Genomic DNA, 26,491 nt, shown 5'->3' on the forward strand with positions numbered 1-26,491 from the left:
TCCAAACAATTTGGTGACCTTTGACCTCAGGGGGACGTCAAACAGGAAGTGAGCTAATTTCTCTACAAGGCCTTCATGTATCCAAACCAAACTTGGCTCAGAGTTTTATGACCCTATCCTGATGATGCCAAAATAATTCGGTGTCATTTGACCTCTAGGGGGGCGTTGTTAGCAGCAAGTCTATTCCAGCCCTTAGAAAGCAACTTCAATGTATTTTCATTGTGATAACCATTTGCCAATAGCTTTCATTGTCAGTAAAATTATATCTAATCGTATGCATTTTATCAGGGTGATCATATACTGTGTTATATAAAACTGATAACATATCAATCATATTAAACAATCATGTCAATCTGACATATATCATACAATAAGAACACTACTTAATTTAGATCAATGTTAGTTGCGCTCAACAGCGCTCATTAAAGGGTAGACACTCCACTCGTGTGGCGACAAGCGGTACTGCATGTATAATGCAACAATGACTTTATTTACCATTCCGCCCACTTACAATATAAACTGCAATTCTTACTGGGTTAGATGCTTCATGAACCACCTCCACAAGGGATGCTTGTATACATTGTGTCTCTGTTAGGGATATTGTTCCGAATACCCCTATGTATTTGTGTGATTTGTTCTGACAGGCAGACGATAATGCGCCCTTACCACTAGGTGGGGTCATTTTTCCATTTTGTAAACATTGACGCGTAGTCGCATAATGCTCTAGTTCATTCCACCAGCTGCCGTTATTACTAATTACCGAGACGGTCATCATGTAGCCACCTAGCCGATTACGTCTGTCCAGCAAAAGTCGTTTATGGAGTCCTATTCTGCTTGACCCCCACATTGCTGCTCGCAGCTATATTTTCGTAACCGCTGTTGCTGTGATTTTTCATGAAAAAAATAAAATGACGGTTTAATTAAATTTGGTTTCTATGGATATGTGTGTTATTCATATATTTCTTGGGTTTATATTTAGTGTAGATCATATATGTATGTACGGACGTGCATAAAAGAAAAAAAAGAAATTAAAAAAAGAAAGTGGGATGAAAAGAGTGAAACTTTTTATTGCAGCGAAGGAAAAAACGGCATGGTTAAAAAAATTCCCTGCAGGGTCATTTATATATATATCTCCGTTCACTTGCATGGGCCCTTCACAACTTGCGGCGGTGAACTATATTTGATAAATTCACCGTTGCTAAGTTTAATTGACCGCTGTCAAGGAAAGTGGATTTTTTTTTGCCGTCTTACCCTACAGGTTGTTGTTTTTTAGCCCAAAGATAAAAAATGAATACTGCATATTTTTTTTCACAGCTTGGTTTTCTTTTTTTTGAGTATATATTTTTCCAAATCCTATATAGCATCGATTTTTATTGTAACTTCTATGTAGGTCCCTCAAGGGATCCGTAATACGAGAGTATAATATAGAGGGAAAATCATTCCAATGTTGTAAACTGGTTGAGGAGTGGACACTTAACATCCAGAATAATCTGTTAAAATCATTGTATTTTATCATATTTATATTTGTTACAATTTGAATTGCCGTTTATTGTGAGTGTAGATTTGTTTTAATATATGCTCACTCAGTGCTCACGGTAGATGCCCTAATTCATTTTAGAAAATGGCAAGATCAAAGTAAAAACAATATGGTAACCTATCATAATTAAATCTAAATTATTATTAAAAGGTTAACATTTGAATACTATATACAGGCAAAATAAAGGGCAGGCATTGAATTATATTGTCGTTCAATATTTCAAATGCATGATATTAAAATAAATATATCCGTTTAAAGTTGAAAGCCTATTCTTCCATTTTTTAAATGGAGGTCAGTATAGGAGGTTCAAATGTTCTTTTGTTCTGATGTTTGCAAATGCAATGAGCTTGTAGGCCTACCTAAGCCTGTCAACAGTATAGACTTGCACATAGTGCGAGCAGTTTCCAGCAGGATTGACAGTGGAAAGCCTCATTATCAGTAAATAAAGAAAATTAAAGGTAAAGGACTAAAACATTTAAGTATTTTAATTTAAATGTATTTATTACCTCCAGTACAATGTTTCCTTGAGCTAGGCAGTTAAAAAAATACAGTACACATAACTTAAAACATTAAAGCCTCATAAAGCATAACTATAACATACATGAAGAACTCTCCTAAAATGTACATCTTTACAAAGTGTTTACAAGAAAAACAAATCCATCTAAATACAAAGGAAAGTGCAAAAAAGAGCCAATGAGGACAGTAAATCACCACCTGTGAAAATAAAATACAAAAAGGCATAACAAGGAATAAACTTCATTTTACTGGACTATGATGGAACTGGTTTGTGATATGAACGAGCAATTGGTTGCATTCTAACATTCTAAAGCAGTCTTTTTCAACAAACTGGATTTGTGCAGCGCGCAAAATAGAATCTTTACTGAAATATTCACAGTATTTGAAGCAAATTTAGTGTACGCTCTGAAACCCAAATTTCACCATTTTAATAAATATATAGTACTTTCATTTACAAAGCGATTTCAAGTTTTCTTTTCCCCAAATGAACATTGAAACCAAGTGGGTGTTATAACCGTTGTGGGTCAAATAAAAACAAAAAAAAAGCAAGAACGTAGCTAGTGAGTCTAAATTGTGATGTGACATTTAGTTGACTGACATTGATGACTTCAAGTCTCGTGGGGAGTGGAGTGAAAGGGGGGGGGTAGTTTGATTTAATACCAGTAGCGTGACAGTAGGGAGTGTCCCATGAAGTAAACTAAATAATAAAATAAAATACACCAAATACAGTACTGCATTTTTCTTCCATTCCGTCTTGCGTGCAACACGTTTCTCCATGGTCCCTCGTGTAACACAGGTTTTTGAAATGAATGGGTTTTAAATAACACCCGATTGTGAGATGCACGTACATTCTACATCACCACGGATGACACATATGGTTAAGAACTATTCTGCAGACTGACTGCAAATTAGGTCCTATGGCTCCTCAACAATACCCAAAATGGATCTGGGCCTGAATGAGAAGCATGTGGCCAACACGGTGAGGAGAAAACGCAGTAACCTCAAAATGACCAAAGCTTTGTACGAGCCCGATGTCCGGTGATATTCAAATCCGAAGGATCTCATTATAAACAACTCTTTTTAGGTCCTTCCTTTTAAGTTGGCTTTTCCTAAAAAATTAAAACTTTATGTTGGTGCTGCCACACATCCAGCCTAAGCAAATATGTAACTGCATATTTAGGAAAGCTGCCTGTTCAGAATTGTTTAATAGGCATGAAACAACTGAAAACAAGTTACGTGGATCATTTCTATTACACAGGTTAAGGTTAACTAGTAATGTAAATACAGTTAAAATAACCTTATTGGTAGTTTAAAAGAATTGCTTTAAAAAGAAATAAATCAAAAGATTCAATACTTGCTAGGAAGCAAGATCATGAATGCTTCAGTTAAGTTCTTTTAAAATGTGAATAATAAATAATGGAGGGGTGTTTTTACAATGATGCACATTCAGTCAATTAGTCCACCTTTCCTGGCTATAACCCTGTGTAGACTGCAGTGGACAAAATACCATTGGGCTGTACCAATAACAATCTATAGCGGAAGCACTTGATGCGTCAGAAAGACTGAATAGCTTCTTTATAAGATTAGGGCGTAATCTCTTGAACCGCTTTGTTTATTTAGATCTGTGAAACATGCATAAAGATCTGGATGGATGCAGAAGCAGCTCACATGCTATCGCACGCAAGATTCTTTAACTGCATGTTAGGACAACGGTAAGAAGGCAGTTATTGCAGTCGTTGGGTTTGCACTAGGAGGAAACGGCAAATATATAATTTAAGAGATTGCTTTTTAAAGTGTAAGTTTAGTTTGTTCTTTGTCCTTCTCTATATTTTGGCATCTGCACAAGCTCGGAGGCCCAGCTGATGGTGATGCAGTACTGCCGGTTGGGTAACACAGCTCGTGATACAGCCTCAGGCGAAGCTGCTGGAGCTCAGACACTGGAACTTCTCCCTCAGCGCCCGGCCCAGGGTGGGCTGGTTCTCCTGGGGCTCGCTCCACAGGTACCTCTCCAGGTTCTCCCGCCCCACCGAGCTCAGCGGCTGGCAGGAGCGCACCGGCGTGCAGGGCAGGCTCTGCGACTGGACGGGTCCGCCCCCGCTCTGCGGTGCCTCCCCCCCGCCGCTCCGCTCTCCCTCACACTCGTCCTCCGAGCGGATCTCCACGTAGTCGTCGTCGTCGTCGCCGTCATCCTTGAAGTTGGCCAGGTAGTTGTGGGTGGCGGCCAGGATGCTGAGGGCCGACTGGCGGTGGAGGACCACCACCTGCTGGCGGTCCTGCAGGGTGAGCCCGGACCGCCGCAGCTCGCCCTGCTCCGGGAGGCTGCTCTGGCGCCCGGCCCAGCTCAGCAGGGGGCGGGTGGGGCCCACCGTGTGTCGGGCCGGGAGAGAGTCCCCGAAGCCATGCTCCGGCAGGTTCCTCCCTTCCTGGTCCCGGTCTCCCAGGGAGCCGGTGGAGCGACAGCGGCTGTGCTCGGGGGTCTTTGCGGATTCGGCGGCGGGGGGGTCTCTCTTGATGGTGCTGTACACGTGCTCCTCCTCTTTCTCGCTGGGCGCCGACATGCAGCTGCTCCACCTCTGGGGGCTGGCGAGGGCGGGGGGGCCGGGCTGGGTCTTCAGGGCCGGTACGGAGCAGGCCGGGCTGAGGCGGAGCTGGGGGGTGGAGGAGGCCCGGGCGGAGGCCATCTCGTTGGGCCAGGCCACGAAGCTGGCCAGCTCTCCGTTGCTGTAGGTGGAGTGGAGCCAGTCGTCCTCCAGGGAGCGCTCGGGCATGGAGGGGGAGGAGGGCAGGCCGGGGTGGCGGGAGGGGGAGGCGTGGCCGCTGGTCCCAGGTGGGAACATGACCTGGTCGTACAGGTGGGAATACTCCGCTATCCTGGCACCTGGAAGAGTGTCACAAGAAGGAATGATCAATACGATACATATGTTCTACTGAACCCCACGGAAATATTACTGCAAAATAACAATATTATGCAACTGTATCCTACACCATCTCACCCTCCACATAGTTTAACCCATGGTTTCTCAACGGGGGAGGTACCGCCCCTTGGGGGGCGTTCGCACAACCTAGGGGGGCGCTGGGAACGTGATTTTGTTTTTCCATTTTTTGGGGGGAACTTTCATGGTTTTCAATTTCTTTTGCTGAAAAAAATCAGCCACCTGAAATAAATAGACTATTTTCATTTATTGGTTTCTAACCCCTCTACCGTCTCAGCTGCTTGTTACTGTCTATGCGCAGTGGAACAGTGGTCATACAGCGCGGTTCAGACCGCACACGCCCGGACTCCCTACATATATCGTCATGATCTCTAACGCTGATAAACATAACCCAAGTTCGCGGGTTAACAGTTCAATAACCAACACAACAAAATCAAACATGGCCGAAAAATAACGTTTTCCGCCTTCCTCTTGCTGTTGTTCAGTTCCAGCTGCTCTGAGCGTAGTCTCCACGAAAAGACCGTTGCATTTCAAATACAAAATATGTAGGCCTAATTAGGCCCCTGCACGCGATCTGTTTTCGCAGTGCCCGCGTTGCCCGGGCTGTGGTGCCCGCGGTTCCCGGGCCATTCATTCATTCGTTCAAGGGGCACGGTGGGAGTCGCGGGATTGCCGTGGCCACGGTCGTGGTGCCCAAGGTCACGGTGCCCGGGCCGCGGGGTGTCGCTGCTCACGGTGAATGAATGTTCAATCCATCTCTCTCTCTCTCTCTCTCTCTCTCTCTCTCTCTCTCTCTCTCTCTCTCTCTCTCTCTCTCTCTCTCTCTCTCTCTCTCTCTCTCTCTCTCTCTCTCTCTCTCTCTCTCTCTCTCTCTCTCTCTCTCTCTCTCTCTCTCTCTCTCTCTCTCTCTCAGGTGTCAAAAACGATGCATTGACACCTTTAAGCAATATAACACGAGTGTGAGTGGGGTTGTTGGGGGGGTGGGGGGGGCAGAGGATCAGGGTAAGGTCAGGGGGGCGTTTGGTCAAAAAAGGTTGAGAACCACTGGTTTAACCCAAACTGTGAATGTGGCTACATAACAAGACGTCCACGTTACCAATGGCGGCGCCTCCCTGCTTCTTCTCTTCCAGGATGGCGGCCAGGTCCATCTGCCTCTTCTCGTCCCTTGAGCGACCGCATGCGTCTCCCGGGTCCATGCTCCTCATGCGCAGCAGCTGGTTGGCCTTCTTGATCTTCTGGCTGTACTGCCGGGCCATGAGGAACACGCGGTTCTTGGTCTTGTCCATGAGGTCCAGGGGGAAGTCCACCGACTCACCCAGCAGCAGTGAGGAGGAGGCCAGCGGGGAGCCCAGGCCGGCCAGCTCCCCAGGGAACAGGCTGTGCAGGTCCTGGAGCTGGCACTCCCTGGTGGCGGGCCGCGTGGGCAGCTCCACCAGCGCGTCGTCCTCCAGCCGGAAGCTGCCGCTGCTCAGGCGGGCTAGGCGACTGCGGATGCTCTTGACCGTGCCTGGGGCCGGCTCTGGAGCGGCGGGCGGGGCCGGGGCGGGGCACTCCTCTGCCTCAGCCCGCTCCTCAGAGGGGTCCTCACAGAGGGGGTCGGGGAGGTTGATGATGGGGATGGTGAAGGAGGGCGTGGCCGCCGTGGAGGTGACTGGGGGTTCCAGGTGCTGGGCTGGGGGGCTCCTGGTGGCAGAGCCACTCTGTGTGACCACCCCGCTGGAGGCTGGAGCGGTCCTGTTGGGGCTGCTCTCGGCGGAGGAGGGCCACATGTGCGCCTCCCCCGAGCCCACCGGGAAGGCGGCCGGCAGTCTGTCCGCCTTCTTCTCGTTGACCTTGATGTAGTTCTCCAGGTCGTTCCAGATCTCGTCCACCCTCTCGGACATCTTGTCGCCGGTGCGCGAGCGCTGGACGAAGCACTCAGACGCAGACGAGGAGGAGTAGTCAGGCTCAGAGGAGCACCGTATCGTGCCAGAGGCGTCCAGTCCCTCATCTTCCCCGAAATGGAGGCTCTCCTCGGACACAAAACCCCCCAGGCCGTCGCTGAACTCTGGCTCAGAGGCCAACAGAGCGCCCCCCTGCTGTTGCTGCTGCTGCTGCTGCTGCTGCTGCTGCTGCTGCTGCTGCTGCACGACCCACTCAGTGCTGCCCCGGAGCTCTGCTCTGGGAGGCTCCCTGAAGCAGAGGGTGTCGTAGATGTTTTCCTCCTCCACTATCTTCAGCTCGCAGGGCTTCCCGTCCTGGGAGCTGTTGCTCTCTGAGGGTTTGCCAGGTTCCTTTAAAGACTCTGCGGCACTTGGACTACAAGCAACACCGTCTTGAGCGGCATGTGTCCCCGATTTGCTTGGTATTGTTCCAGGTGTTGCGGGCAGTGTTCCAGGTGTTGCGGGCAGTGTTCCAGGTGTTGCGGGCAGTGTTCCAGGTGTTGCGGGCAGTGTTCCAGGTGTTGCGGGCAGTGTTCCAGGTGTTGCGGGCAGTGTTCCAGGTGTTGCTGGAATGCCAGTGGCCGCCTTACTGCTGGAGGCCCATTTGTCTATAGACAAGTCTCTCCGTGAGGGGCTCCACTCCTCGTCCCTTCGGACCAGCCCCATGCTCTTCAGGTCCTCGTAGCTGATGTTGTCGTAGACGTTGTCGATGTCGTCCACGGTCAGCTGCTCGGCCGAAGACGACCCCGAGATGTCATTGCTGGACGACTCGGTGTGGAGGGCCCCCTCCGTGGGCGTCCCGGGGGGCCTGGGCTCGCTGCCCTTCTCCCCCGCGCTGCTGGCCCGGCGCAGCAGCTGGCCGGGGCCGCCCGGCGGGGGGTCCACCTGCACCGTGGGCACCTGCTCCACGTGCCAGCTGCAGGGCCGAGCGGACGAGGGCGACGAGGGCGCCTCAGGGCCCGCCGCTGGGGGGGTCTCGGGCTCGGGGCCGCCGGCCTCGGTGGGCACGAACATCTGGTAGATGTCCTCGTCGTCGTCGGGCTGCATGGTGCGCTGGCGGGTGGGGAACATGGCCCGGCGGGCGCGGTGGTCCGCCCAGATGTTGCGGACCTGGTGCTGGTCTCCCGGGGCCGTCTGCGCCGGGGCAGGAGACTCGGCGGGCTCCTCGCTCACGTTGGGCGTCCGGAGGAGGGGCGGGTGGTGGCTGCCCTCTCGGACCAGACAGTCCCGGGCCCTCTGCACACGCCAAGGGGACACACGGGGAGGTCAACACATGGGGGCACTGATATCACTGTATACATTATGATAGACAAGATATCAACTCCTCTGATATTACCACTGATATCACTGTATATACATGTCTCCTATCAGGCTACATGATAATCTTTGGCATTCCGCTGACTCTGCGGGTGCCTACCTGTAGGTCTGAGGGACTCATGTTGAAGGACTTCCACTGGTCTATGCTGTCCACAGAAGCCTGAGGGTTCAGCCTCTTCCTGCTGCTCTTGCCAGGGACCCGCAGCCTCTTCGCACCGCCCTGAACACAGCGACGTGGAGTTCAAAGATGGACGATGACACAAAAGACCGAGAAATAGCTTTCAATGGTTAATGTGTTTACACAATTGACATCAAGGCATGTGACAGCAGATTGGCTAGATTGCGGCCCAGATTGGCTCACCAGGCCACTGTCGTCCTCGTCGTCAGCGTCCTGCTGGTGAGGCTCCTCCCCTTCCTCTCTGTCGCTGTGTTCGAAGTTGTTACATGGGTCCAGGGACTCTTGGGATTGGTTGATGAGGCTGCGGCTGCGTCCAATCGTGCCCAGGGCCAGCTGGGACACCGGGGAGAGCAGGGTGGCTCCTAGACTGGTCCGCTGGGATGGACAAAGTTTATAAAGACCAATGTCAACATTGGTTTTTCATGTTTCTCTGCAATGGTGTGAATATGTTTATGTGTAGTAGGATTTGGCGATACCTCTATATTTATAACATTGCTTTTTGCGGTTTACCCGTTTAAAGGGTTAGCAACTCTTTTAATTAAGTGAGCCGCATCTTATCAGTCTGTTTCCAACATGCCATGAGCTGCTGTGCTCTATTCTGCCACAGGGGGGAAACAATAATCTTCTTACCACTGTTGTTCCCCATTCCTGTTGTATACCTAATAAACCCATTAAAAAGTCCAATATAAGGCTACTAGGCATGTTTAAGTAACAAACTACTTATAAATGATGACCTTCACTAGCTTGCTGTTCCTAACCTAGTGTTGGTAGGTTCGACTATCAACTTACATGGGTAGGTCAACAGGGTCAACCTACATCAACAAGTGCTTATAACGAGAGACATATTTTGAGCCGGTATTGACTTGGACACATCATGATTTATACAACCACGATGTAGTGTCCATTGTTAAAATCCCAAACCCCAGTGTGTGGCCCCTCACAACGTACCTTCTGGCCCTCGGTGTTGGGGCCGCTCTGCTTGCCGTTCTTCGGTACTTTAGACAGAGGCTCTGCAGAGAGACACATAGAGTCAGTCATTGGTTGGACAGTAGCTGTATGAGCGATACACTGCCACTGGTCTGAAGGAGTGTGTCCTACCCTTCCGCCGGGCCCGTCGGGGGGATGGGCCGTCCCTGGTCTGAGGCGAGGCCTTCTTCTCCCCGTCCGGGCTGTAGTGAAACCCTGGGTGGTCTGGAGAGAGGCACGCACACCGCACAGGTAAACAAACCAACAATCCACATTTAAAGGGCGTGTATGCTGCACAATCAATGCCATTCATTGTTTATTGATGATCTGACTTGAAGTGCACTTACGCATAGCATCCATCTCCAGAATGGCTTGCTTGGCCTGGAATAAAAGAGATGGAAACCATGGTTAGAGTATGAGTAGAGAATTCTTAAAGGTGATACGCCATTTTGACACTAGGTGGCACTAGAGCACATGTTTCTTTGTATTTCTTGACCAAAACAAAAGCACTACAAGTAATCCCCATGTCCATCACTACAATGACTCCTCTCAGAAATGTTGTATTTTCCCCAGCGTCTGCTGGGGACCGACATATGACCAGAGTGATTGTGAGGAAGGAATTAAATGCAGATAGGGAGGCATTATATATGGCATACAAGAAGAAATAATAGGAAAGTTACAGAACATTCCACTCTTTGTTCATAACATCAGCGAGGAAAGCTTACGTGAGTGAGTGAGTGAGTGAGTGAGTGAGTGAGTGAGTGAGTGAGTGAGTGAGTGAGTGAGTGGGTGCGTGGTTCTCACCTTGGCTGGGATCTTGGCCGGATGGTTCTCCAATATGAGCCTCTTCAGGTGCAGGATCCACATGCGTTTGTCCTGCTGGGACTTGGCCTGGAGGCAGAGACAGACAGCACACACACAACGGTTATAGATGCAAAACTCGAAGTAGGTGGAATTAGACGATGAGAGATGTCAAATAGTTGAGGTAGGCCCTTGTTCTTTGCCTGCACAAAAACATCTCAACAAACACAGTAGTTCGCGAAACAATGTCTGTTCATGCTAAGAAGTCAGAATGTGCCAGCGTTTATGTCTAGGGAACGTCCAGACACCTGAATAGAAGCAGTCACCGTCACCATCGCTTCATGCTGACCTGGGTTTTACAGTTTAAAACCAAAACACAGACGGGACAATCGATGCAACCGCCCTTCATCCTACGCCCAAAGATAAAGTGATTGCACACCCTATCATCAGGCCAACAAACCAAGTCTATTGAAAAACTGTCAACTAACCCCATTGGACGATGTAGGAATGCAACAGGTAATGGGAACACACAATCTGACAAGGTTATTCAAAGCAGGGCCTCAAAGTCAAGTCGCTGGAGCTTGTAACGTGCCCTGTTGCAAGTTCCCAACTCTGCTGTACCTGCACTGTGTGTTGGAGTTTGGGGTTCTTGTAGTGGAACACACTGAAGCTTAGCGGCTCCTTGGGAATGATCTCCACCAGCATCAGGTTACAGCACTAGCAGTAGAGGGGCAGAAAGCAGAGAGCCGTCAGACAACCAGATCAAATTCACTTCAAATTCAAACTTCATTTTCCCGTTAGATGCTTTGTTTGCACGGTACACTGGTACGGTGCATTGAAGACACGCGAGACAGAAAACATATGAGTACAAGACAAAGATAGTCCAGTTTAAAATGTCGAAGTCCAGTCTAAAACATTGATGTCCAAGGCTACCCTGAATGGTTACCAGCAGTTGTAATGGGTAAAATGGTCACTTGAGTGGATACACACTAGTGTGTGTGGGACCAGGGGACCCACCAGGATGTGAGCCTTATACGTGTACGTCTCCTCCCTCTTCTTGGTGACCAGGAGTAGCTTGTCGAACAGGAACAGGGTCCTCTCATTCTTGGCTCGCTGCAGCCGGAAGGTGCCCTCCAGGACCAGCTCTCCATAGCCAATCAGATCAGGGCCCTTCCAGTTGGTCAGCAGGCTCTGGATCTCCTGCAGGGAGGGGGGGGGGGGGGGTAAGCTTTAAAAAGGGTGACCCCTCCAATGTCTGTCTTCTCTGCCTGTGTGTCCTACATCAACCCATTAAACCAATTATATCCACTTCTTTCTAGGAGTTTGGTTATTATTGATTGTTACCAAGCTGCCATTACTTTCTAATCATTTGTGACTTGCAAGTTGAAAAGATGTACATACCATCATATCACGGCAATATCCCAACAAATCCCACCCAGCAATAAACAGAATAGTATTGTTTTAACGGAGGTAAGCACACAGAGCTTGGATGTTGCAAGGCTGGGTTTTTCCACTCATTACATATCGAACTGAACTGTATTTTTCTGTATTTTGTATAAGTGTTACCGCACACAGATAAAAAGCCTGAGTGAAATGTAGCCGAGATCAAACAGTGGAAGATACCAGAAGAAGCTGTCTTGTTATGCTGCGAAACACAGACCATCCGGTTACATGGAAAACAACGGAGGCTGCGTGATCTCTTCCCAAGATCCAGGAGACATTATTCCAAAGATCCATTCCTGCACTCATGGCAGCGTTGTCAGCCTCCCTGTTGATTAAAACAACACTTCTCCTTTCATGTCCTCGTCCAGGACTGACCTCGGCCCGCGGTAGAGCCAGGGCAATGCAGGATTGATGGGGGATGGGTTAAAAGGGAGGCTTATTCAAACCTGGCAAGCACATAACGTGTTCCTCAAACTGAATCCTATAAAGAAGGGGGCCATTGGAGGAGCCTAAGGATGTAAAAATGTCCCTTTTTAATAACAGGAATGAGGGAGAAACCACACGGTTAGATGGCCGGGGCGCTCTCAAGGCCCACCGCCGCCAAAGAGGCAGTTTACTTCTAAACAAAACACGACTTGTTCCACTTGGGTTTCAGTCCTGTAGGAATTTGGTTGCACTAGTATTTGAGTAGGAAATGCGAAAAACAAGATTTGTCCACATTCTGCCTGAGCCAAGTGTGTGTGGGGATGTGGCTGCATAGCATTTTGGTTCTGCAGGGGCCACCTACCATAAGGCATTCACCATAACCGGCAGGAACTTATACGCTGACAATTATTTACTATTTTGCTTTCATTTAATTTATGTATTAGTGTCCCACTCATCATTGGGATACGTTCTGCGTAGTCTAGAACTGTTTCAGTTTGGTTTAATAATGACAGACTTTCTTTTGTTTCATATTTGTTTCGACCAATGGGTGGCTGGATGCAGTTATTTGTAAGCGCATCATTGGATTTCCAGTGGGAAGTTAAGCTGAAAAAATCTGTCTGGACACCAAGCTTCCTAGAATACCTTTAAATGTTTGAATTCAACACCATGTAGACATGAAAAAACCCTGAGAGCTTCAGCCACTCACATGCCTGACTTTATCTCCATATCGAACACTTTACACTTACACTTTACAGTACACCTCATTACTTATCATTACTTTTTAACACTGTTTTATTTATCTTATTACTTATTTTGTTATTATTAATTATTGTGATCTATGCTGCTACTTATTTTTATTTTTTACTTTATTTACTTTATCTTGTTGCTTATATTGTTGCTGCTATGTGGCTGTTGAGGAAGCAAGCCTAAGAATTGTAATAAGATGTAATAAGAGTAATTTCTGATTCTGATTTCGAAACAGGTAACGAGGCTAATGCTCTGCGCACTCTTCCCATGATGCTTGCTAAAGCGTAGCCAGACTGCTGGATCTGAGACTAATCTCCTCCTGATGGCTTCCTACCTGCTCGCTGGGACAAGTGAACCCTGTGTGTACGGACATACCTGCAGCCTCACGGCGTGCTCGTGCTTCCTCTTCATGTCATTGATGTGCCACGCCACTCTCTGCATGGTGTCTATGGCCTCCTGCACCACCTCGTAGGTCTCCGTGTCCTTCTCCATGTGGTTGGCTATCTCCTGCACAGCACACAGACCCATGTTTCATTCACTCATTTGGATTGCAGCCTGCAATCTGATTTGCGGATCTTGGAGTGCCAGATTCTGATTGGTTGAGGACAATTGCCAAACACATAAATGTAAGGGATGTTCAATTAGAACCAGGTACAAATCTGCACTTTATTAGCACCCATGCAACTATTGTGTGGAGTGTGTGTGATGGATTGCTGGTTTAAGCAGCCTCACTTTGCCCCGAGTCAGACTGATTGGACTCTCAGGGCTGAGTATGGATTGACTTATGGATTTGCACCGGTTAAACAAGCCGTAACTACACATATTTGGGGAGATGTACATGGCAACACGGATCACCATCGCTATACATCCTTGTCCTTCAAATTTCCCAATAAACCCGTTTGACCCTGTGTCCTTCTTGTGGAGCAGCCACCCAGGTGGCATGTTGCAGCCAGCGACATGGCTACACGTTGCTATTGACTCAAACTACAACACGGAACATGTCTCCCCGAGGGGATTTGAAACAATGTAATGGCTATGATTAGCAATATGGCAACTTGTATGAATAAATGAGGGCATCCATCAACGTGTGTGTCTGCATTAAGACACAAAAACACACAAGCACTGCAAATGTTCCTTGCAAGGGAATACACTTCAGTGTAACTACACCCACGAGACCCAATCATCTGCCTGTGCTTACATTACTCTGGTGGTGTGCATAGAACAAAAATCTATTTGGTAAAAGTGCGTGCGTGCGTGCATGTGTGTGTGCGTAAGTGAAATTGTGCATGTTTGTGCATGCGTGTGTCTGCACGCGAGCAATAGAGACAGACAGGCAGACAGGCAGGCAGCAGACGTACGTGCAGCAGTAGGTGGTACTTGAGGATCCTCTGCACTGGCTTAAGCAGGTAGGAGCCCAGAGGCAGGGCGTGTCGCAGAGATTCCTGCCGCTCGCGGAAAAACTTGGCCAACACCTTGTTCCTCATGCACTCGGTGAGCACAGCCACGGACCTGGGGGGGAGGTTCACAGGTCAGTACAAGGAGCACAGGGGACGGCAGGCCATCTCCTCCTCTCAGCTAGCGTTATTTGGTGGAGGATCCATGTGGAACGTTCCAATGGAGCCTTTCAATATAAGGCAAGGGTTTCACACACACACACAAAATGAAAGTGTGTGTGTGTGTGTGTGTACCGATGATAAAGACATAGGGCCCTATCTTGCATCCAGCGCAATTGACTTTCTACACTGACGCATGTGTCGTTGCTAGTTTGCAACTGGCGCAGAGCGTTCTTTCCCCTCCACCGACACGCGTCTGTAAATTAGGATCTTGCGCCCCAAGGGGCGGTTCGGCGAAAGGAGGAGGCATGTTCTGGCACAAACGTACCCTGGTGCTATTTTGCAGTTTCAGAAAACAATTCTGCCACAAACCAGGAAATATCTAGTTTAGGGCCCTATTTTAACGGTCTGAAACGCAAGTGAGAAGCGCCAAGCGCAAGTAGCTGTGTGGGCGGTTCTATGGCGATGTTGCTATTTTATAGGCATATAAATGACTCTTGCGCCCGGCGCAAATCTAAAAAGGGTTGGTCTGAAGTAGCCTAATTACCCGTAGGTGTGGTTTGGGTGTAACGTGCAATAAACCAATGAGAGTGCCATCTCCCATCCCCTTTAAGAGTAATGAGCGCATTTGAATCTGACGAGTTGATATTTTGACAGTGCGTTTGCAGTCTCTGATGAGACAGATGCATGACCACATGAATTTCAAACTTCAAATGGCTCAGTTTATGGCCAAATAATATGGCCTAATTCACACATGGAATAGCGTTTTCTTCCACAACTTCAGAAATACTGAGTCCTCAAATAAATTTCGGCAAAGAAAGCGTAACACAGATATGATATGCGGTAACTGTGGTTCTATTCAATGATATACGGAATACATTAACAAACATCGTTTCTTACCAGTATTGTATGCATTATCGTTATCGACTTGTGTTCCTAATATGCATGAGTCTCCCCGTTAATATACATTGCCATGGACTGTATTATGCGTTACGTGTTTAGTTTGCGTGTGTTTAAACAGATGGACGCACACACGCACGCCCGCATTCATTAATTATTTTACACATACACACGCGCGCCCGCGTTCATTCATTTTTAACACTCACTCGCGGTAAAACAATGTTTTCTCACGATCAAATACTCATCAATCCTAAAAGTTATGGGCTTGTACACGATGTCTGTGTCAAGAAAATATGTGTTTGCTGTACGGTGTTTGCAGATGCATTGATGTAAAAGTACAACTTATTACCGCTGTATCAGCTGTTCTTTCCCAAATAATTGACCAAGAATGTGTGGCTAGCTATATGAGAGAAGCAAGTGTATGCGCGAGGTGCACAAGCAACATTATGCATGCGCCCTTAAAATAGCATCTGAACAACTCGCCACTAACTTTAAACCAGGTATTTCCTGATTTGTGGCGCAATTGTTTTCTGAAACTGCAAAATAGCACCAGGGAACGTTTGCGCCAGAACACGCCTCCTCCTTTCGCCGAACCGCCCCTTTGGGCGCAAGATCATTCCCTAATTTACCGACGCGTGGCGGTGGAGGGAAAAGAACGCTCTGCGCCAGTTGCAAACTAGCAACGACACATGCGTCAGTGTAGAAAGCCAATTGCGCCAGATGCAAGATAGGGCCCTTAAAGTCAGTGGCGCGTTGTTCAGATGTTATTTTAACTGCGCATGCATAATGTTGCTTGTGCACCTCGCGCATACACTTGCTTGTACACGATTTCACACTTGTGACATCGTGTACAAGCCCATAACTTTTAGGATTGATGAGTATTTGATCGTGAGAAAACATTGTTTTACCGTGAGTGAGTGTTAAAAAGAATGAATGAATGCGGGCGCGCGTGTGTGCGTCCATCTGTTTAAACACACGCAAACTAAACATGTAACGCATAATACAGTCCATGGCAATGTATATTAACGGGGGGACTCATGCATATTAGGAACACAAGTCGATAATGATAATGCATACAATACTGGTAAGAAACGATGTTTGTTAATGTATTGCGTATATCATTAAATAGAACCACAGTTACCGCATATCATGTGTGTTTTAAAGGGGATGGGAGATGGCACTCTCATTGGTTTATTGCAAGTTACGCCCAAACCACACCTGAGGGTAATTAGGCTACTTCAGACCAACCCTAAAATAGCAACATTGCCATAGAACCGACCACAAAGCTACTTGCGTTTGGCGCTTCTCACTTGCGTTTCAAACCATTAAAATAGGGTCCATAGAATGTGAGCTGTTGTAAATGGAGACATTTAAGACTATGTATTTAAGAATGTGTCTAGGAGTGTATTGCGTGTGTGTGCACGTGCACGTCTAAATTCCAGTTCAACTCAACACAGGCCTTACATTGTTTCAACGGCAACCCGACCTCAGAGCACAGTTAAACCAAGATACATCTGCAGCCTCCATTTCTACTGTCTGCGCGTGTGTGTGTGACCTTGCCTGGGGTCACCAGCTGTGTGAGGGTGTGAGAGAGTCCATCTCAAACAGCTGACAATACCGCCCTTCACATTCGTTCACACACGCATACACAGAAAACATACATACATTTGTCGCACATACTAAATTAGCAGTCGATTACAGATTATTAACACATTAATAATATTCAGAGTGTTTCCTGAGGGAGTGAATAGTGAATATATTATCTTGATGCATAGCCTCACATCTTAACCTACACACACTCACGTGATTAACTTTTCAACGAACTGTGTCTTTGTTTGTGTGTGTGCAACACACGGTCGCACATACACCATACACCACTGCAGCCACTTATGCCTGTCAACACTAGACGATGAATTAGATGTTTCCTCTAATTACAGCTAAAGATACATGAGACTGACATTTAATGTGACTTATTTGGCCAACACAGCACACCACACACTAACCAATTCCCTTCCTCAACAACCCAGGTCTGATTCTCAAAACTGCAACTCACACTCGCAAATCGCAATTGCTATCTCGCGATTGAAGAATTTTCTTTAGCGTAAACAAACATGGCGGACATCCTAATGAACTATGGATGAAGTCAGGGAGACAGCGTCAAACTTGCTCTACATCCATCAAGAAATCTGGGCTTTGGTAACCATAGTGGGAAGGGGGATATCAGGCACAACATCTGGCAAATTATCCTGTAGTGTGTACCCAGCATTACAGATTAATGGCTTTGCTTAGCATGCCCATACATACATTTCTACCCACACACTCTCTGCTCACACTCCGCCCACACAGGTCTCCCGTAAAGCTTGATGCCACGGCAATCAGACAGTGTGGAATAAACCATTACAGCTGGTAAGTACTGTCAGCGGGACGACGATAACGCCCATCTGTCAGTGTGAGAGCTGTAACTTTGTCAACATGCTCCGTATAAAAAGACAGAGTGAGAGAGAAAGCCTGAGGCCAAACTGACAGTAAACACTTTTCTATGCAACAAGTCATTTTGGCTTCAATTGAGGCGCACGATGGGGCTAGGTGAGACACTGGGAACGTGGTATGTGGAGGTGAAAGAGGACAATGTGAGTCAGGGAAGAAATGTTTTTTATTGTATTAACGGCCGGGCTGCGATATCATCAGGCTGACACAGTTGAATTCAAGCTGGCGTCTAACGTTGTTTGGAAACCGTTGCAAGGAAACAGAGTGGCACGGAAGAAGAGCTGACGCGGACACGCACGCACGCACGCACGCACGCACGCACACACACACACACACACAATCTTACCGTGGGTAGTTGGTGCAGTACTGGGTGTAGATATGGAATTCTTCACTCTGACAGAAAGGAAAAAAACAAACGCATTAGGAGTTTGACCTTGACTGTGGTCGTTTTTGCTAAATAAGCAAATCAAGACATTGCAAAACTACTTAAAAAATGCAGTGTGTCAAAATTGCCTGCAGCAGCACAACCCAGTTAGGCCAAGTTTGTACAAGTCTGATCAAGTGTGCGTAGAGTAGGGCTGTGCAGGACAGTGTAGCCTGGGCGAGAGGCCAGGTGTTCAGAATTAACTCTTCATTGTCCGTCTGTCTGTCTGTCTCAACGGACAAAGAGTCTTGTCTACAGCGTTTACTAGTACTGAACTGAAAGATGAGTCTTATGATGAGTGTGTGTGTAACTGTACATTCTGCCTGTTCCTGGGAGTTCAGAGGAAATGACCCCCACACACACATCCTCGACGCCCCATTAATTTAGGCCCTTTTCACCTCGATAGCCCCTCTGTACTTCAAAGACATCAGTGGCAGCCTGACTTATCAAAGCTGGAATGAGAGTCTCTCCTTCTCCGTCTGTGTCAGTGACTCCGTCCTGCTCCTTGTTTCTCAGGCCCCAGCTTCTCTGGATCTCTCTTAATTTCTCCATTTGACTCTAGCGTCCCCCTGCTCCCTCCTCCCAGCTTCTTACTTGGCCTGATCATGACCCTCCTCCCCTCTCCCCCATGACACACACACACACACACACACACACACACACACACACACACATACACACACACACACAGTTGCGTAACTCAGGGAGTCTAATTAGATTTGTGTCTGGCTATAAATACGATGCTTCGGACACAGGAAGTTTAACAGCTATTACAGGAAGAGCCGCCATAAACATGCAGGGTTCCCAGAGCATCATGTACCAAACCACCACAACAGGGGGCGGCGTCATTAGCACACACAAACACACTCTCTAAACATGTGATGCGTGTTGGGCCGAGTGTACTGAGGGATGTGTGTGAATGTTATGCTTGCAGTGTCCACATACAGTACATGTACTATCGAAAAAGTGTCACAAAACAAGAGCGGAGGGATACACGACAGAACAGAAATGGTCCATCCCAGCCCTCTACTTCAGACCCACCCAGGCCGTGTGTAGGAGCCTGGTCTGGGCAGCCGAGGTGCTCCGTGGGAACGCCTTTAAATTGAAGAGCACAACTCTGCCTGTCTCCAGCAGTCTGCGGCCGCAGACCGGCAGCTAAGCTGAACCAGATGTGCCCCCATTGATTTCTGATGACGCGCACACCCACACACACGGACACAAACACTTGATACCCACTCCCAATAGCCCAAGGCAGCATGCACGCACTTGAGCCTTAAACCCACAAGACACACACGGCCCTCGAATAGGAACACATGAATTAGTAAGTTGTAGGCTGGCACGCGCGCAAGTGCACAAATGGCAAGCGCACACGCACGGTTTGAAGTAGCCAGGAGCCCTTGAAATAAACCCCGCTTTATAATATGTGGTCCTTGTAAATCCAAATAAGAACTATATGGGAATGAAACAGCCATATGCTAAATCGGGCCTGGGAACGCTCCGACGTGGTGCTGCTGCATCATCAGCTTATCAAGGAAAACTATGGATGGGCAACTTAATGTTAAAGGAAGCAATTGTTACCCAAGTTACGATTTACCCTTGTGTTTCTCACTCTACTGTGTGCTCAGGTCCAAGGTTCCTGAGGGGGAGAGGGGACATTCTGCACGGGCTGTGTATCATAGGTCTTTGTTAGGAGCAGAACTGGCCCGGACACAGTGACATGGGCGTGTTTGCATGACGATTAATATCTGGGGTTCAGTGGAACATTCTGATCTTGTTGCTCAAACAAGCTGCAGTTGGTTCAGTGAGCATGTAGCGACCCATTACAGTAAGAGCCCTCAAAGCTGACTCAGTCCAGTGTTACAGCCAACATAGAAGGACAGAGCATCAAAAGAAAGAAAGAAAGAAAGAAAGAAAGAGAGAGAATGTGAATCCTTTGAACACTTTGAAGAGGTTGCAATTAAAAGCCTGCAGAATTACAAACTGTGTGTGTTTTCAGGTGCAAGAGGCATGTGGTTTAAAGCAGCAATTTGTGGCTCTGTGGATCTTCTGACCGTGACTAATTCTTCAGATACTCTCCTGACTCCTCTGGTCCCTACTGGAACTGAATCATTCCCAATGATGATAGACATTAATAGAAGCATTTCACAAAACCACGACTCTCTCAAGTGTGCACACACACGTCCTTAGTCATTGCTCTCCCACTGGATGCCTGTCTCCATGGAGATCTCATGGTTTCCAGCGATGACTAACTGTTTCCAAACTCTGGCCGGGATGGTGACCCAGCAGCTGCTTTATGACCTTCTTACACTGTAATTAGTGCCTTCAGACACAGACACATACACACACACAAACACACACACACACACACACACACACACACACACACACACACCTCTTCCACATGACTTATAGATGATCAGCAGATAAGATATCTTTACTCTGTTTAATTCAATCACAAGTTAAAGGTGTATTTAGTCTTTTCTGCCACTAGGGGTCTCTAAATCAAAACAACAACAAAAGATTTGGTTTGAGGACATTCTGAATGAGCCAAGGACAATGGGAGTTGTTGTATTCACCACCATTGCTGCTGAAAATCTGACGTGACTCAAGCAGAAATCATGTTCACGGAAGAGTTCATGTATTCAAGTTCTATGCAAGTTTTGTTTGGTCCTGTTTATACAAATAAGATTCTAATGAAATAGAGCGTTGTGTTAGAAGTAACATCTCAACTGGATTACTGGCATGTTTCCCCTGAGGTTAAGTGGTAAAGGGCTGTAAATATGAAATGTGACCAAATATAATCAACCATTACCATGAACAAATCTACTTATTTCTCTGAGTTTGAACACTGTTGGAAACAATTGGATAATAATTCAACCAATTGCATAACACAGGTCAAGTCATTTTTTTATATTTCAATACGGGAATGTTACATTTTAATTACTTGTTTTTTCTGTCAGAATTGCTGGTGTTGCGTGTGTTTGAGATAGTCCGGATATTATCATTAATGGAACTCCTGTCCGGGTGAACAGAAGTTCTGATTAACTGAAAGTCTGCCGATCACAAAGATAAAAGGTCACGTTTGTGCAGTCTTATTCCGTTGGATTTCAGATCATACCCATAATTGCATTGTTTTGTGGGTTCCAGAATTGACAGTGGTTGTTCTATTTTGGAAAGGGGGGCTGTTGTTGTAATCGTTATCCATAGAAGGATAGGTTCAATCTGCTGTTCTGTGCATCATGGCCAACGCTAAGAACCCCAATGCAAACACCAGAAAGCAGCATGCAAACAAGGGACCCGGCCAGACCAAATCCTGTTTTAAAAGTGTGTGTGTGTGTGTGTGTGTGTGTGTGTGTGTGTGTGTGTGTGTGTGTGTGTGTGTGTGTGTGTGTGTGTGTGTGTGTGTGTGTTTGTGTATGTGTGTGTATATATATATATATATATATATATATGTGTGCGCACAAACAATGCTCAGGCAGCAGTGATGCTGTTGCAATGTATTTTCATCCCTGTTATTGTAGCATGCCTATAAACCACCCTGCAGCTGATCTAGTGAAATGTAGTTTTACCCTCATGGAGTCCTTAAAATTCCACAGAAGTTCCCCTTCCTGCCTCAATGGTTGACTCTTCCAAAACAGGAGACATTCCACTGAGTCCCGTCTCATTGGGTCGTTATAATAATAATAACCTGACCACCTCTCATTGGCTGTTTAATCTTTGACTGCGTGCACGTGCCCTGAAAGGGGTGTCCTGACTCATTAGAAAGGGGACTGTCATTGTTTGCAGGAACTTGGATACAGCTGATACCGCAATAACTCCAGTCTGCTTCACATCTTCAATCCGATATCAATGTTGGTAAGTCTTAAGTGTATGTTAATGGCCGTGCCTATGAGATCGTCCACTTGTACACCTGTTTTTAGTTTTTTTCTGGATAAACAGCTGTTTGGACAAGTTTCAACACGTTCAACGTTCACGCTTGAGTGAAAGTCAGATAAACGGGCACAGGTGTGTGTGTGTTTATCCTCACCTTTGCCACAAAGCATTCAGCGATGGCCACAGGGTCTTTGTTACACCTTTCAAGGTCATGAAGAAGGTCCCTGTAAATGCATGGCGACACACACACACACTTGCATTAAAAGTCAGGCCACGAGCTCTGCTCTGAAGAAAGTCCAAATGTTCACATATTGAAATAGGTCATTGCTGCTATTGTGAGGGTGTGAGTGGGGTGAGTGTGTGTGTCAACAAAAAGAGTTGCATTGTGTAAGGTAACCATTTTTCTAAAGTGTTGTCTTTTGACAGATTAGTAAATGGTACGATATGCTAGATTTGCACTGTACCTGTTAAAGTGGTAGATGTCCTGGATGTTTCCAAACAGAGAACCTTTATTCTCAGCGTTCAAAGCCAGGCGAGACTGGTTACTGATACACTCCAGGTAGTCCTAGAATCAGAGAGAGAGAGAGAGAGAGAGAGAGAGAGAGAGAGAGAGAGAGAGAGAGAGAGAGAGAGAGAGAGAGAGAGATCAAAATGTGTTGAAGAATATCCCATTGTTGACACTCATTCAAAAGCGACTGTATGACTAGAGACTGTATCACTCACACACACACTAGTTTCAGCGCCATTGTACGAAATGGTCCCCAGTCAAAGCAATTTACCTTTAATTAGGCCAATTATGCTTTTGCTTTAAACACAAATAGCTGCTGAAGCAAAATTTGGGATTTTTTCTTACTTTTCATTTGTCAGCAGTAGGTCTGTTTAGCATGACAAGAGAAACACGGGCTCAGCTCTCAGTCCCCCTTATTACGGCCGCCATCTCAGCCAATGACAAGTCATGACAACTGGTATCTCCCTCGGCCTGGCAGCCAGTGGAGAACCCTGATGGATCCGCTTGTACAGGTCACACAGTGATCTACCACGGAGTACAGTACATACAGGACTCTACCATGGAGTACATTACAGTACACACAGGACTCTACCATGGAGTACATTACAGTACATACAGTACTCTACCATGGAGTACATTACATTACATACAGGACTCTACCATGGAGTACATTACATTACATACAGGACTCTACACAGTACATACAGTACTCCACAGTCCTCCACTGTCCGTTTGCTGCTGAGAACAAGTCCAGCACATTCAAAACGTTCACAGACCTATTGACTGTTTTTCATTCACCAATTGAAAGTGATTTTTTTTGTACAGCTGCAGAAATGCATCCATTCGTTTTTTTCTTAATTTCTCCTGCTTCAGTGACAAGCAAAGCAAACTAATGAAAGCCTCAGTGGTTGTCTGTACTGACAGATGGGCTAAGGACTGATAGTCTATTATTGCAGGCACCTTTAACAGCTGGCAACCCGGGTCAACCCCAAACAACCACAGCTTCGGAGGCTTGAATGCAAATGCATGGGTTGGCGCATGTATGAAAATGTTTGCTCACACACACACACACACACACACACACACACACACACACACACACACACACACACACACACACACACACACACACACACACACACACACACACACTGCCAACACAGGACAGAAACTAGCACTTGGGGCAACTGCAGCTAAGTAGCTAGCTAACCTGCAGCGTAATTGTTTTGCAGACTGGTGTCTGAAACCTGAGCATAGAGTACATGACTGGACATGTACAGACCTGGCCCCAGATTATTTAAACAAATAAACATACACTGCTATTAGTGTGTGTGCCTTTGTATTAATAGTACATTGTATTGTATGTTGAGAGGCTAAGTGAGTGAGAGTAAGAGAGAGAGAGAGAGAGAGAGACAGAACTGTTTATAAGTCATTATAAAGTCCTGTTTGAGATGAATGATCTGCAGACCTCCCCTTTGGCTGACGATGCATTGGTAAAGCAAGATGGAGAGAGTATATTGGGTAAAAGTATATTCTGAGAGGAGGAGAGAACTTGTACCCATCTTGGGAATGCTCCGTTCAAAGGGCAAGACCAGGGGTTTGGGTTCCAGCATAGTGTTAGGGAGCCGCAGCGAGGCAGGGTTTGGGGTTACAGCTTGGGTAACCATGAGGGGTCAGGGTGAGGGTCGCTCCACCATTAGGAGCAAGACGTGTGACAGGACACTTCATTGGCCGCGGGTCACCGACCTGACCTGGTCTGACCCCTCCTCTCAACACGCATGCCGCTCTGCCTGGGAACAAGGATGGGCCGGTGTCCAGGTGACACAAACAAACACACACACGCCTCCACAGGTATGCATTAGTAACGCCTCAACACACAAGATGATACCACACAACATATGCAATATGAAAATAAGCTGAGCTAACACCTGTCGCCCGTTACACACACAAGGCATCAGACACAATGTGAAATTGTAAAGGGCTTGAAGGTGTTAAACATTAGTCATATTAATTACACACACTTTGATTTTTCCCTAAGTACAAGTCTCTCTCTCTCTCTCTCTCTCTCTCTCTCTCTCTCTCTCTCTCTCTCTCTCTCTCTCTCTCTCTCTCTCTCTCTCTCTCTCTCTCTCTCTCTCTCTCTCTCTCTCTCTCTCTCTCTCTCTCTCTCTCTCTCTCTCTCTCTCTCTCTCTCTCTCTCTCTCTCTCTCTCTCATGGGTTCCAGGTCTCTAGAAGGGACGACCCGGGCGGGCGGGCGGGCCGAGATCATAGGGCTGGTTTGAATGACACTGTTTGGCCCCTCATTTAACACAATAATCCAGTGTCCAGAACAAATAAACACCATCAACCAGTAACACAAAGAGAGGGGAAATAAATAATGAATGTGAACAGTCTCTCTCAAACACACACAAACCCACTGCATCCTCCCACTCATCTGGATACACGTGAACAATTTAAACATACATTGATTTGTGTAGATGTTTATATGTTTTAATTGTTCACAAAATTAAATCGTTCTTTCAATCATTTTTCCACCTTGTCGTGTGTATGAAAATGCCCAATAGAAAAATACTGACGGCACGTGGAACTTATTCAAAAGTGCACGTTCAGATCCCGGTGCTAGCATGTGGGTTTACACTGGCCACGCCCACCTCACTGACAGATGGAGCACAGGTGAGCCAAAAGGAGTTGCGGTAAATATTTGCATTTTTGCAGCACGACCCCTGCCCCCCCTTGCGGGAACCAACGGGCTGGCAGGATACGGGGCGAGGAGAGGGGTGGAGGGGGGGAGAACTGTGGGGGGGAGGGTAGGAGGTGATGAGTTCCTCCCATGAGGTGGCGATAACAGAAAGCTAGATAATGTGGCACTGGGAGGAAGGCTGGCTGAACTCTCAAATGACCCCCTTAAAGCCTTCTTGTATGGGTGGGGGGGGGGGGGGGGGGGGGGGTATATATATATATTGACTGGCCTGTGGGCACCATTGCTGTTAGCCGAGCATTGCAACAGCTGATGGTTGACCGTGTTAAAGTAAGGGAAGGGCTGTACGGAAGTGAAAGCATAGCTGGAGGAAAGCAAGTGTCGTCCATAACTGGGTGGTCTGGATGGCTAGAAATAAAGGTGTGTGTGTGTGTGTGTGTGTGTGTGTGTGTGTGTGTGTGTGTGTGGTCTACCAGGGGTCTTTTCCACATGGAGGAGGACTAACGGGGCGTTATGTGCAGCTCCTCAGCTCAGCTCAGTGTTTTCCTACCTACTTTGAGACACCTTTATCTCAAGGCTAAACCCCTCCCTGCTTGTCTCTCTCTCCGTCTCTCTCTCCTTGTGCCTCTCTCCCTCTCTCTCTCTATCACTTTGTCAGTCTCCCTTTCCTCATTTCCTCCCCCCGTCACCCAGAGGAGGAGAGGAAGAGGACTGAGGGGAGAGGTGGGGACATCGATCAGGGCTGACGGGGGAGGGAGGGAGAGAGAGAGGAAGGAAGCCGTTTCTATGAGAACACCCTGCCACCCTCAGCCCCCCTCACTGCTCACGCCCCCAAAGCCTAGCCTCCCACCACAATCCCATTCCCATCTCCAGGGAAGCTGATTGGCCTTGTTTAAGACTCCCATGAACCACACACACACATACATGCTGAGAACGAGGCGGTAAAATGCACACATCAGATGTACACGCTTCACCCTTAAACTTTGCTCTTGCATTTGCATCACTACGGTACAATAGTTCACCCGATGTATTTCATTCCAGATGCACGTACGCGAGCAGAACGGTCTCCTGACATGGCCCATGTTAACTGTGCATTCGTGTCCCATAACTAAACCCTATATCCTGAAAAACAATTCTAACAATACAAAAACAGTACTATATCCAAAAGGGATGTAGAATAGTGGCTGCTGACATGGAGGGGGCTAAATCACTGAAAGTAGGGAAAAGTAAACTTTCATTCCAGGCCCTTAACAAAAAGCCA

The 26,491-nt window shown here is 47.1% G+C and overlaps 1 protein-coding gene across 2 annotated transcripts in view; it reads right to left on the reverse strand.

Annotated features, from left to right (window-relative positions):
* Window positions 1-2,049: 2,049 nt before the first annotated feature.
* The window catches only part of LOC307088064 (pleckstrin homology domain-containing family G member 1), a 40,575-nt gene continuing 16,133 nt past the window's right edge, over window positions 2,050-26,491 (reverse strand). For both annotated transcript variants that reach the window (XM_079753828.1, XM_079753827.1), the window contains exons 3-17: window positions 22,488-22,588; window positions 22,178-22,247; window positions 18,073-18,119; window positions 14,145-14,295; window positions 13,162-13,293; window positions 11,188-11,370; window positions 10,792-10,887; window positions 10,174-10,260; window positions 9,717-9,750; window positions 9,502-9,594; window positions 9,352-9,413; window positions 8,587-8,778; window positions 8,326-8,445; window positions 6,083-8,144; window positions 2,050-4,931 (exon numbers count right to left, since the gene is read on the reverse strand). In XM_079753828.1, coding sequence (XP_079609954.1) covers window positions 3,964-4,931; window positions 6,083-8,144; window positions 8,326-8,445; window positions 8,587-8,778; window positions 9,352-9,413; window positions 9,502-9,594; window positions 9,717-9,750; window positions 10,174-10,260; window positions 10,792-10,887; window positions 11,188-11,370; window positions 13,162-13,293; window positions 14,145-14,295; window positions 18,073-18,119; window positions 22,178-22,247; window positions 22,488-22,588 — 4,398 coding nt within the window. In that variant the 3' untranslated portion in view covers window positions 2,050-3,963. The remainder of the gene's footprint in view (window positions 4,932-6,082; window positions 8,145-8,325; window positions 8,446-8,586; window positions 8,779-9,351; window positions 9,414-9,501; window positions 9,595-9,716; window positions 9,751-10,173; window positions 10,261-10,791; window positions 10,888-11,187; window positions 11,371-13,161; window positions 13,294-14,144; window positions 14,296-18,072; window positions 18,120-22,177; window positions 22,248-22,487; window positions 22,589-26,491) is intronic.

Source organism: Pollachius pollachius (assembly GCF_949987615.1).
Source record: "Pollachius pollachius genome assembly, chromosome: 16".
NCBI classification, from domain to species: domain Eukaryota; kingdom Metazoa; phylum Chordata; class Actinopteri; order Gadiformes; family Gadidae; genus Pollachius; species Pollachius pollachius.